The 12544-nt window shown below is 47.8% G+C and overlaps 1 protein-coding gene across 37 annotated transcripts in view; it reads right to left on the reverse strand.

The window, feature by feature from the left end:
* REV1 (REV1 DNA directed polymerase) overlaps positions 1–12544 on the reverse strand; it is a 100137-nt gene that overhangs the window by 3577 nt on the left and 84016 nt on the right. For all 37 annotated transcript variants that reach the window (XM_065580853.1, XM_065580843.1, XM_065580842.1 and 34 more), the window contains 4 exons: positions 10728–10848; positions 7125–7345; positions 6716–6872; positions 5127–5229 (listed from right to left, as the gene is read on the reverse strand). In XM_065580853.1, the coding sequence (XP_065436925.1) occupies positions 5127–5229; positions 6716–6872; positions 7125–7345; positions 10728–10848 (602 nt within the window). The remainder of the gene's footprint in view (positions 1–5126; positions 5230–6715; positions 6873–7124; positions 7346–10727; positions 10849–12544) is intronic.

Raw genomic sequence — 12544 nt, forward strand, 5'->3', positions numbered from 1 at the left:
CCGATCCGGGATCGTCACCACCAGATCCAAGGGGTCTCTGTTGGGGCGGTACGTTTGGGTAAACCACAACTGCAAGGGCCGGAGCCTTAGGCGGGCATGTCTGACTACATGTGTGCAGGCTGCCATGTGTCCCAGGAGCTGCATGCAACACCTTGCCGTTGTCGTGGGGAATTTTGGACTGAGCTTACGGCCCTCTGAATTGTCAGGAAGCGTGACTCTGGGAGGCTTGCCCGCGCGGTCACAGAGTCCAGGACTGCACCTATGAAGTCCAGTCTCTGTGTGGGAGCTAACGTGGACTTGGGCACGTTGACCAGGAGGCCGAGCCTGCCGAACATCTGTAAGGCCAGCGTCACGTGAGAGCGGACCTCGGCCTCTGACCTGCCCGCGAGGAGCCAGTCGTCCAAGTACGGGAACACGCGCATCCTTCTCTTCCGAAGAAAGGCTGCTACCACGGACATGCATTTCGTGAATACTCGTGGTGCTGATGCCAGGCCAAAAGGCAGGACCGTAAATTGGAAATGGCGCTGGTTGACGGTGAAGCGCAGGAACCGCCTGTGGGCCGGATTGATGGCGATGTGAAAATAGGCATCTTTCATATCGAGGGCAGCGTACCAATCCCCCGGATTCAGGGATGGGATAATAGTTCCAAGGGAGACCATACGGAAGCGCGTTCTGACCAGAAACTTGTTTAGGTCGCGCAGGTCCAAGATAGGACGGAGGCCCCCTTTTGCCTTGGGAATCAGGAAGTACCTGGAGTAGAATCCTTTTCCCCTTAGGTCCGGTGGGACCTCTTCCACTGCTCCTACTGCGAGAAGGGTCTGTATCTCCTGCATGAGAAGTTGCTCGTGAGAGGGGTCCCTGAAGAGGGACGGGGAAGGGGGATGGCAGGGAGGGGGCGAGGAAAACTGGAGGGTATAGCCCGCCTTCACTGTGCGCAGGACCCAGCGGTCCGATGTTATGCGCAACCATGCCCGGTAGAAATGTGACAGGCGGTCCTTGAAACTTAGAGGAGGATCCGGTATGGAATGTGGTACGCTGTCCTCGAGCGTAACTTCAAAAGCCTGGTTTGTTCCCTGGCTGCGGCTTGCCCTGGCCGTGACCTTGACTCTGGTTAGGCGTATTGTTACGTCTCCGCCTGTTATCCCTGCCACGACGGCGGTACGGTTCGTGCCGAGGGCGAGGGTGGTACTGCCTCTGTGGAGGCTGAGGTTTAAAGGGCTTGCGCTGTGTCACCGGGGTATGCATTCCTAATGACTTTAGGGTTGCTCACGAGTCCTTTAGGCTATGTAGCCTGGCGTCCGTTTGGTCGGAGAACAAGCCCGAACCTTCAAACGGGAGGTCTGCACCTCTGGCGGAAGGCCTGAAGCCTGTAACCATGCCAAACGCCTCATCACTACCCCTGACGCGATTGTTCTAGCCGCTGCGTCGGCTGAGTCGAGGGAGGCCTGCAATGAGGTCTTGGCCACTGCCATCCCCTCGTCCACCAGGGCCGTGAACTCAGTATATGCGTCCGGCGGTAGGGAGTCTTTGAACTTGGAGACTGATGCCCAAGAATTAAAATTGTGCCTATTTAGAATCGCCTGCTGATTAGCGATCCTCAGCTGGAGGCCCCCAGACGAATAGACTTTCCTTCTGAACAAGTCCAATCGTTTTGCCTCCTTGCCCTTGGGCGCAGGGGCTTGCTGGCCATGACGCTCTCGCTCGTTGACCGCCGAGACCACCAGCGAACAAGGAGACGGGTGCAAAAAGAGGAAGTCAAACCCTCTAGATGGGGCGAAGTATTTTCTCTCCACACCTCTTGCAGTTGGTGCACTGGAGGCCGGCGTTTGCCACACCGTCTTATAGTTGGACTGCACTGTCCGTATAATCGGGAGAGCGACTCTGGAGGGCCCCTCCGGGCTCAGGATGTCGAACATGGGGTCCTCCTGTTCTATAGTCTCCTCCGCTTGCAAGCCCAGATTGAGGGCTACCCGGCGAAGCAGGTCTTGGTGCGCCCGATGATCAATTGGGGGAGGGCCGGACACTGTCGTGCCCGCTACTGCCTCGTCCCGCGAGGAGGAAGAGGTCGGGGCCTTCTGCCCATCCTCATCTTCCTGCAACCTGACATCGACCGGTTGCTCCTCTGGGGCCTGTCCCACGGTGTGGGACTGGGACGGTACCGTGCTCGGTGCCAAGTCTACTCCCTCCCGCTCCTGCGGTCTAGAGACCGTTGCCTCCTTATGAGATGGCGGGCGGTACCGCGGAGAGCGGGATCGGTACCCTGATGGCCCGGATCTCGAGGTCCTAGATGGGGGCCCTTGCTGGTGGTAGGCCCAGGGTGTCCAGAACGGCCATTGGCTTGGTTGGCCCCAGTGGGGATGGCCACAGGCTTCGTAGTCCCTACTAGTGCCACACGGACGGTGATCTGGAAGGCCACGGCGGAGCCGTAGAACGGTGCCGGTCCGGGTTTGGGGAGTAGCGCCTCCGCGACCAGGACCTGGAGCAGCGTCTCGCCGACCTGGACCTGGATCGGTACCGGTGACCACGGGACCGGGAACGACTACGGCTGGTCGGTCTCGAGGAACGTACCGCCGACGCATCCCGGTGCCGACTCGTGTATGGCTGCTGAGTCGGTGCCGACCGCTTGCTGAAGCCCGACTGCTGTGGCGCTTTCTGCGCCGAGGGCAACCGGGAGTCCACCGAGGCGGAGCTCGACCGGGACTGGTGCCTTGAACGGTGCCGAGATGGCGACCATGATGGGCGCACCATCGCCGGCTTGCCTCTGTGTGGCAGCTTCGGCGGAGCGTCCTCAGTTCGTGGAGGGCCCTCAACAGACAATGCAATGAGGTCCTTTGCTGCCTCAAATGTGTCCGGAGTGGAGGGCTGTTCCAAGAGCTCCTCCAGCCCTTCATCCTCACTCGATGCGCCTATCCCGGGGCTCGACGGGCCTTTCGGCGCCGGAGCCACTACCGGGGCCTGTGCCGGGGCCGTGCCGGCCTTAGGCGCACTCGAAGTCTTCACCGGCGCTGCCCTCTTATGCGGGGAGCGTCCTTGGGCCTTGGGTTGGCCCTTCGATTTTGCCGGCGAAGACGACTGGTGTCGTACATGCCCCCGTTGGGTCGGTGCCATGGGCTTCGAGTGACCCGCCGGCGCCGGTTCCCGCACCGATGCCGAGGCGCTCCGCACTGAGGCGGACGGTGCCGCCGAAGTGGAGGGCTGCAACGCCGTCTCCATGAGCAGCTGCTTGAGGCGAAAGTCTCTTTCTTTCTTAGTTCTGGGCTTAAAGGCCTTGCAGATCTTGCAGCGCTCTTTCTGGTGAGCTTCCCCCAGGCAGCGGAGACACGAGTCGTGGGGGTCGCTCAATGGCATAGGCTTGCGGCACGTGGCACAAGCCTTGAAGCCTTGGGCGTGCGGCATGCCCTGGGCCGGTGCCGGGGTTGACCAAGCAACCACAGCAGGAACTTTAAGTACCTAATGAGCTGTTAATTAACTGATAACTGTTTGCTAAATAACACTAATGACTATGCTAAGGGACACTCTCAGACGAGAGACAGAGTTGTTCCAACGCCGCCACGGACGGTAAGAAGGAACTGGAGGGGTCGGGTCGGCAGGGATATATATACCCTAGAGCGGGGTGCCGCTCTGGCAGGAGGGAGGGGCCCTGCCGGCCCGACGGGAGCCGCTAAGGGAAAAAGTTTCCGACGTCCGTGCACGCGGCGCGCGTACACCTAATGTGTAATGGACGTGAACAATCACTCGAAGAAGAACCAGAAGAATCAGGAAGCAACAGTTCACCAAAGTACAAAACAACTAAGAAATGTAACATAACCGAACCTAAGTATGAACGAGTACCAAACTATGTACAAGAGAACCAAACTACATACACTATGTCGTGGAAAGAATCACCCACGCACTGATTTTAGTTTACAGACTCAGAGGCTGAGGCCTTTATTGCAATACGTACCAAACGCGTTTGGGGTGCAGTTCGAAAACTGACACCCTGAGGGCCGCTCGCAGAAGGCTTATATTTTGTCAAACCGCAAGCAAAGTACAAACAATACGTCATGAATTAAGAAATTGGGATTGGGGTCAGCCCCCCCTTCCTGGTACCTTCCTCATTATTTTCCGAGAATTGGGTGTTTATTTGGGTAGAAGGGCGCTTGGTGGCTTTCCCCAGGGGTGGTACTTGGCACCCATTAGGGTACATTTCTCGGCAAGGCACATGTTATTTTCCAGGATTTTATGGTTAAGGGGGGATTATCATGGGACGCCAAAAGAAGACCTATGATTGGAAAATGTTGCAGATAGCTGCAATTGCAAGAATGATCAGCTCTTTGCAAAAACAATTTCTTAATGTAAGCGGATATTCTATTTTTCGAGCGGTTTCATAAACTTGCGGTTATTATATTGCTAAAGCAGTTTCTTGTTGCAGCCTTTAGCATTGTTCTGTGTCCCACCCCCCGGCCATTACCCTTGACCAAGTTTGGCAGAGAACTGTGTTGTTCAATCTTGCTCAGGCTCAGGCCTGTACTGTTCTGTGTAAGGGTAGTCAGCATAACAGATCTCTGTTGGAGGGTTTATTTCGGGGCCTTCAGATTCACAGCTTTGGCTATTAAAAAGAAGGCCCCCCTGTTCTATTTCCCCACAACTGAAAAGGACAATACTTGCAGAAGCAAGCTAATACACTGACTACAAACCAAGGGTGATAAGAAGGAACTGAAGAGGATCAGGGATGGCTCCGCCCTTTATACTAACAAGCAACAGCACGAGGCAGCAGAGGCCGCATGTGTGACCCGACAGATACCACTACGGGAAAAGTCTCTGACTCTGGTGCACTGGGCATGCACACCTCTGAAGTGGAACGGACACGTGTAATCACTCAGAAAGAAGCCCATCCTTTGTCCAAAAAGCATTCCACTTTTTAGCTAATGCTACTATTAAGGTTGCAAAACTGCTGCAGCTATTTTCACTTGCTCAACTTTCCAAACATTAGGAACCTTCTTTTACATAGTCTGATTTTATTTTTCTTTTAAAATCATATTAATAAATGTTATGACTGTTAAGTTTATGCCCTTGCATTAGCATATCTAGTACATCAACTTTAGCACAAAATACTAAAGATATATATATATATGAAATTAAGCTACCTTTTCATGTACTTGATGACCAGATCTAACTTTTCCAAGTCCTTTTCTTCTATCAGATCAGTACAGTACTTCACAACCTGTAGAATGTCTTCCTCCATGGGATCTGTAAGAAAAATATAGATACAGTAGGGGACTTTTCTTCAAGTATACTTGGAATCAAAGAAATTCTGCAGTGACTAGTATTTCAGGGCCTGATTTTGCAGCCCTTGCATTTCCACATCTCCCACTGAAGTTATCTGAAGTTTTGCATATGCAAGGACTGCATGATCCTGAGAAATCTGGACAGCGGACCTGTTTTTTCCCCCGCAAGAACAAGTGACAGCACAGCTATTAAAGAAAGGGAACAGACATATGCATTTATAATGGAATAGCTGTTTCAAAACGTTGGTAATAAAGGCAGTGATGTCTTGCAATGTCAGACCAAAAAAAACTGCAGTTCAGATTTTTCAGGATATCAAGGAGGCAATAATTGTCTCAAATTATGTTAAAGTACAATGCTACCTTCAGGTTTTAACAATTGTTTTATACTTTTGTTCTTCTGTAATCTTATAAAAGAATTCTAATACGTATTAAAAAACCTTCCAGTTCATCTTTCTGATGAAAATTGCTTTCTATAGAAGAGGAACGAGGAGTAATTGTGGCACCTTAGAGACTAACAAATTTATTTGGGCATAAGCTTTCGTGGGCTGAAACCCACTTCATCGGATGCATGTAGTGGAAAATATAGTACACACACACACCCACCATGAAAAAATGGGTGTTGCCATACCAGCTATAACTAGACTAATCAATTAAGGTGGGCTTTTATCAGCAGGAGGAAAAAAAAAAAACTTTTGTAGTGATAATTAAGATGGCCAAACAGTTGACAAGAAGGTGTGAGTAACAGTAGGGGGAAAAATTACCATGGGGAAATAGTTTTACTTTGTGTAATGACCCAACCACTTCTAGTCTTTATTCAAGCGTAATTTAATGGTGTCCAGTTTGCAAATTAATTCCAATTCTGCAGTTTCTCGTTGGAGTCTGTTTTTGAAGTTTTTTTGTTGGAGTATTGCGACTTTGAGGTCTGTAATTGAGTGACCAGGGAGGTTGAAGTGTTCTCCGACTGGTTTTTGAATGTTATAATTCTTGACGTCTGATTTGTGTCCATTTATTCTTTTGCTTAGAGACTGTCCGGTTTGGCCAATGTACCTGGCAGAGGGGCACTGCTGGCACATATCACATTGGTAGATGTGCAGGTGAACGAGCCTCTGATGGTGTGGCTGACGAGATTAGGTCCTATGATGGTGTCCCTTGAATACATATGTGGACAGAGTTGGCAATAGGCTTTGTTATAAGGATAGGTTCCTGGGTTAGTGTTTTTGTTGTGTGGTGTGTGGTTGCTGTGGTGCCATTACCTAAGTACTCCAATTATCCCAAGGTTGTGAGGAAGAGAGAAACCATGTCAATTGGAAAAGACACCAGCAAGAGAAGCAGGAGCACAGAAAAGATAAGGTATAGAAATTCAGTTTTTCCCATATGGTTTTCTTTGTGATGTATGCAGAATCACCATGGGTATATCTGAAAACCAAATGATCTGAATTACAATTTACCTGAAATAGTTGTAATCCATTCTTTGAGCAAGGTCTTTACATCGCTGAATTCAACAGCTCCAGCCAGATTTGGTACCTGTGATCTAATTGAACCAGACTGTGCTGTCTGCAAAGCTGATGGGCCTGAAGTATTTGAGGTGGATGGAACTGGTTCCACCTATTCAGAAAAAAAATAATTGATATTGTTCATATGCTTCAATGTTTGTCAGACTGATTTTCAAATATGTAACAGCTATGTTTTCTGAGCAAAAAACTGAAAAACAAATACGAGAGGCAAGAAAAGCAACGCAAGTCCTACTTAGTACATTAAGCAGCTACAATAACAACTGTGATCAAAGACTGATTCTAAAGAACAGTCATTAAAATAAAAAGATAATTTACTGAAAACTTTTAGTTTTGTTAAAATTACCTGAGATTTACCAGTGGCTGTACCTTCCTGATTTAAGAAACCATCTATTAGTTTCTGTGGGCTTCCAGAAGCAGCCACCATGTTTTTTGCAGGGCTACCAAAGAGTTTGTTTTTCAAAGGACTTTGAATCTTTTTCACGGGACTGACTTGATTTTTTTTCCTGTTTTTTTTCTTAGTTTTCACTGTTGCTTGCTTCAACTGTAATAAAGGATTCTTTGATACTGAAAAAGCAGGAATAATCAGTGGTCATTAACTTTCTAATTTTTTTTCCACTGAAAACAAGCATCATAACACTTATGTGAAATCTACAGATCATCCAATTTATCATAGACAAGACCCACTGTTTTCGGTTTTTACCAAAACACTCCCCAAGTTTTACAAAAGTTGTTATTTTTTTTTTAAACTGATTTTCACCCTAACATTGAACCACTCAAATACATGAAAATAGTAATTATACTAAGACATCCTCTACATTACATGTGGTAGAAGTGGTGCGTAGTGGTTTTGAGTTCAATTTAATTCACATTAAATTCTGTTTGTTACAGTATCTTAAGGCTCTGATAGTGCCACTAGGCAGTACTGAACTTATGTATTAAGCAGCTAAACACTGTTCATTAAATGAACCACAGCATTAAATTGCTTTTACCTTCAGTACTCTTACTTTTCCCTATTTGTTTCTTTTTTTTCTGTCCTCCCATTCCCCCTATATTAACCCAGAAAACTGTGAATTTAATTTTTCGCACCGATTTTCACCCATTTATAAGTTTTTATAAGGAACACAGATTAATTCCCAGAAATTGTAAACAAAATAAAAACCAAAAATGAAGAGCTTTATTCATAGACATGACTTATTTGTATCTGTCATTCCAGTCACTGACAGTGTTTCAGCAAAACTTTTTAAAGGATATTTTTATTAAGTTAGTGCATGCAGATGACACCCAGCTTAATATTCCTTTTAACATCAAACATTCTAGTTCTTGAATGAGAACAACCTGTTGAACCTAAATCCAGTCAGCACTATAGTGGCTTTAGTCAGGCAAACTGCTTCACTATTCTCAAAGCAGCATGCAACCTCGAGAACTCGTGGACACTTATAATGCCCACCAGCTAGAAATAGGGTTACCATATTTCAGAAAGCAAAAAAGAGGACGGGAGGAGCCCCTCCCTAGCCCCCCCCCTGCCCCTCCCACTTCCCGCCCCCCTTAGAACCCTCAACCGTCCCCCCGCTCCTTGTCCCCTGACTGTCCCCTCCTGGGACCCCTGCTCCTAACTGCCCTCCAGAACCCCACCCCCTACCTAAGCCTCCCTGTTCCTTGTCCCCTAACTGCCCCCTCCTAAGACCCCCCCCAACTGCCCCCCAGGACCCTACCCCCTACTTGTACCCTGACTGCCCAAAACCTTCTCCACTCCCCCAAAAAGCCCCCCCCGAACTCCTGACCCCCCCCCCGTCTCTTGACTGCCCCCTCCAGAACCTCCTTGCCCCTTCTCCTGCCCCCTGGCCCCCTTACCCCGCCGCTCAGAACATGGTGTTGGGCTCTGTGCGGAGCCGGACATGTGGCTGCGCTCCCCAGCGCAACACACAACCCGGTCCCTGCCCCTGCACAGTGCTGCCGGAGCGGGCGCTGGGCTGCCGGGGAGGAGGGGCTGCCGAGGCCGATGCAAACGGCCCGGCAGGCTCAGAATGGGGGGGGGGGGGGGGGGAGGAGCTCTACAGCTGCTCCGGAATCTAGCCCGGCAAGCTGCAGGGGAAGGGCTCTGGCTGCCAGAGCCCCATGCAAGAGGCTGACTTTCCTGCAGCCCTCCCAGCCGCACCTTGCTCTGCCTCGGGGGGAATCCCGGACATTTTGAGTGATTTACAAATTCCCCCCCGGATGCTATTTTTAACACAAAAAGGAGGACATGTCCGGGTAAATCCGGACGAATGGTAACCCTACTAGAAACAGCAGCAAAAAAACCTTCTTCCACCTTTGGCTAGCCAAGAAACTATACCCCATCCCATTAGATTCAAACCTATCTACAATGACCCATGAATTGTGAACTCCAAGTTTGATTATTATGATGTACTGTGTAATTTGGAATGAAACCAAAGAGACATACACAAAATTCCAACTGGAGCAAAATGCAGCAGACCAATCAATGGTCACCAACAGGGTGACAGAAGCACATCACTCTGATGCTTTGGTCACTTTACTTGATCCCCACAGAATACTGGATCAAGTTTAAGGCGATGGGGAGTGTAATCCAGATCCCACTGAAAGTCAATGGCAAAACTGCTATTTACTTTAATGGGAACGGAGTTTCATTCTAGTCCAGATGATTTTACATAAGATTTGAGCAAAGCATATCATGTGGACAAAAGAAGGGAAGGGGTCCAATCTCCAAATGAAAAGCTGGGAAAGGCGTTTTTCAAAATTGAACTTCTAGATCCTTGTCTTTACTCTCAAATTCTAATAGGAACTGTATACACACAAGCTTCTCATGGAAGCAATTGTATAAAAACCAAACATTTGGTGGCATATGCCGCAGAAGCAATGAAAATACTACTAAGCTCTTTTATAGCACTTTTCATCAGCAGATCTCAAAATGTCTTTTAAAGGAGGTCAGTATCCATTATCCTCGTTTTAGAGAAGGGGGAAATGTGGGATAGAGAGCTGAAGTGACTTGTCCAAAATCATCTAGCAGGCCAGAGGCAGAGTCAGGGACAGAAGCTAGGTCTCCTGAGACCAAATCAGTGCTCAATCCACTAATAGGCACTGATCTGAACATTCAAGTTAAACTAAACAGTGAATTCTATCTTTAAGTCATGGGAAATGCAAAGTTGACTCTTAAATTAGGGCCTCATTCTGCAAGCACATTTGCAACTAGTCCCATGAAGTCAACTGACTATTTAGCAAAATTATGTGCATAAGTATTTGCAAAATGGTATATTAAGTTTAGCAAAAATTGACAGCCTGTGATCCAACTGAAGATACAGTGGAACAGTGAGTGTGAAAGTCACTTCTAACAATACGAACGACTGTCTTGGCTACTCTGCTTTGTCCTCTAACTTGCTTCTTTGGGCACACTTTTTGGAGAAAGCTGGCTTGTTCTTCTACCTAGTCACTTTGAGATCAGACAGAACAGTCCCTAACAAAATAGTTGGAATGTAGAACAGAAGTGACAGAGCAACTCTTGGTCATCTCAGATTTTAGGCATACATACACATTAAATCTATACCTATTCCCACCCACTATTTTCCCTTTGTATTGTCAGAGGCTGGATAAACCAATATAATTGAGCCGTGCTTCTTGGAAGAACCGGGGAAGAGAGGATCTTTAAGTCACTTTTATGCTGCCTTGATCCTGGGACCATGCAAAAACCAATCAAGTTCCTGGCATAATTTAGAGCATACTTATGCTTAAACCTATGCCCAGTACAACAAACCTGGACTGGACAACAGGATTGGGGCCAAAATGTGTAGCAGTGTTCTTAGACTGTGGTATTCTTTTAGATGCATGAGTTGTATTTTGCAATTTTCTTTAGGATTTCAGAAAGTCCCTTCAAATCTTAGAATGCTCCAGATACAAGACTGATGTACATTTTTAATTTTTTTTTATGACTCACCAAAGGTGCTCATCGGTTGCTGATAAATGACGTTCTCTGATTGCTTTTGCCTTTGATCATATGCACCTTTAAGTTCCTCTTGCAGCTCAGTAGGTAGTGCTGCAAAAACCTCTGGGTCCACCTAACAATGAGAAATAGTTCATTAGAGGTTTTTCTACTGGTGACAACAGTGTTTGATGTTTACTTTTTCTTGTTTACCCACATGAGAAAGGGATTTGCATTGTGTCAATTATATTTAGATAGATAGATATAGCTAGATATAGAAATGCAAACAGTAGATATTACAATATTTTAAATCTATCTATATCTGTCAACAAGTGAAAAGCTTAAATTATTTTTCTTTCAATATTTACATTTTAAACACAATTTATTTTACAACTAATTTGCTTAATAACATTTATAATAAATCAACTCAATTTAAATAACATACTCAGAGGTGCCAAATCAACATTTGCTTTATTTTTGTAATATATTTAGTACACATTTGCTGAACGTTGTGCCTTTAAGACAGACACACACACACACACACACCTGTAATGGGAGCATGTGCAAAACAACTCCTTCCCAGGGAGAGGCACCCAGAAGCATTCCCTTCTCCACCCTTATCCTCAAAGACAAGTAGGATTGACATCTGGCTCCTCCTAGTTCTTGCACCCAGCAATTTTTTTAGGCTGGTGCTTTCCAAATGGAGCATCTTGGAAGCAGCCTTGCACCTCCTTGAGTGCAGAGGCTACAAATCTAGTTAGCTAGATGAGTTATGCTGGATTTGGAGGGGAGTGGGGTGGATAGGAGCCTTCCTTCTTCCCTACGCTAGCCCCCTTTGATTATACAGATTTTCACTTTTGGATGAATAATCTGTCATTCATCATCATCTTGACCAGGCCAGAACTTTAGTACAGATATACAGTATACGCCCGATTATCCAAATAGAAAGGAGGACTTGGATTTTATTTGGCTAATTGGGAGTTTGGATAATAGAGGGCAGAAGCAGCAGCGCAGCAAGACCTCTGCAACTCTGATGTCATGGACTTATCAAGGCTGGCTCCAGGCACCAGCAAAGGAAGCAGGTGCTTGGGGCGGCCAATGGAAAGGGGCGGCACGTCTGGGTCTTCATCGGCAAGTCGGTGGCGGGTCCCTCAGTCCCTCTCTCTTCCTCTTTGAGTTGTGGCCAAAGTGCCGCCAAAGAGGAAGAGAGGGAGCGAAGGATCCGCCGCCGAATTGCCGCAGAAGAATGAAGCAGTGCAATTGAGCTGCCGCTGATTGGCTTTAAATATATATATATATTTTTTTATTTTTTCCCCTCCGTTTCGCCGCTTGGGGCGGCAAAAAAGCTGGAGCCGGCCCTGGGCCCCATTCACTTACTCCCATGACAGCAGGGCTGGAGAAGGCTCCTTGCACTGCCACTCCTGCCCTCTTGATTACAGCAGGCACAAGGTGTGTGTGTGGGGGGGTGGGAAGGGGGTTGCACTCCGAATAGGGCAGAAAGGAGGCCCTTGGTCAGGATACTGCTTTACTCTGCCAGGACCCTGCCTTCCCTGCACCTTGGGCTAGCAGGGATAGGGTGTCACCGGTCCTGCATCAGTGCAAGGAGCTCTCTGCAGCTCTGCGGTCATAGGAGCGAGTGAGCAGGGCCATGGTGGGGGAGCTGCAGCAGGCTCTCTGTGTTGCCGCAGAAGCCATTCAGCAGCAGCGTGGCCTCCCGGCTGCTGGGGGTCTCCGGTCTATTATCTGAACCTCTGCATCTGTCCTCTGCATGGGACAAGGAAGGGATTCAGATAACACAGAGGTTCAGATAACAGTATTTCAGAAAATGAGGA

Source organism: Chrysemys picta, chromosome 1 (genome assembly GCF_011386835.1).
Source record: "Chrysemys picta bellii isolate R12L10 chromosome 1, ASM1138683v2, whole genome shotgun sequence".
Classification (NCBI taxonomy): Eukaryota; Metazoa; Chordata; order Testudines; family Emydidae; genus Chrysemys; species Chrysemys picta.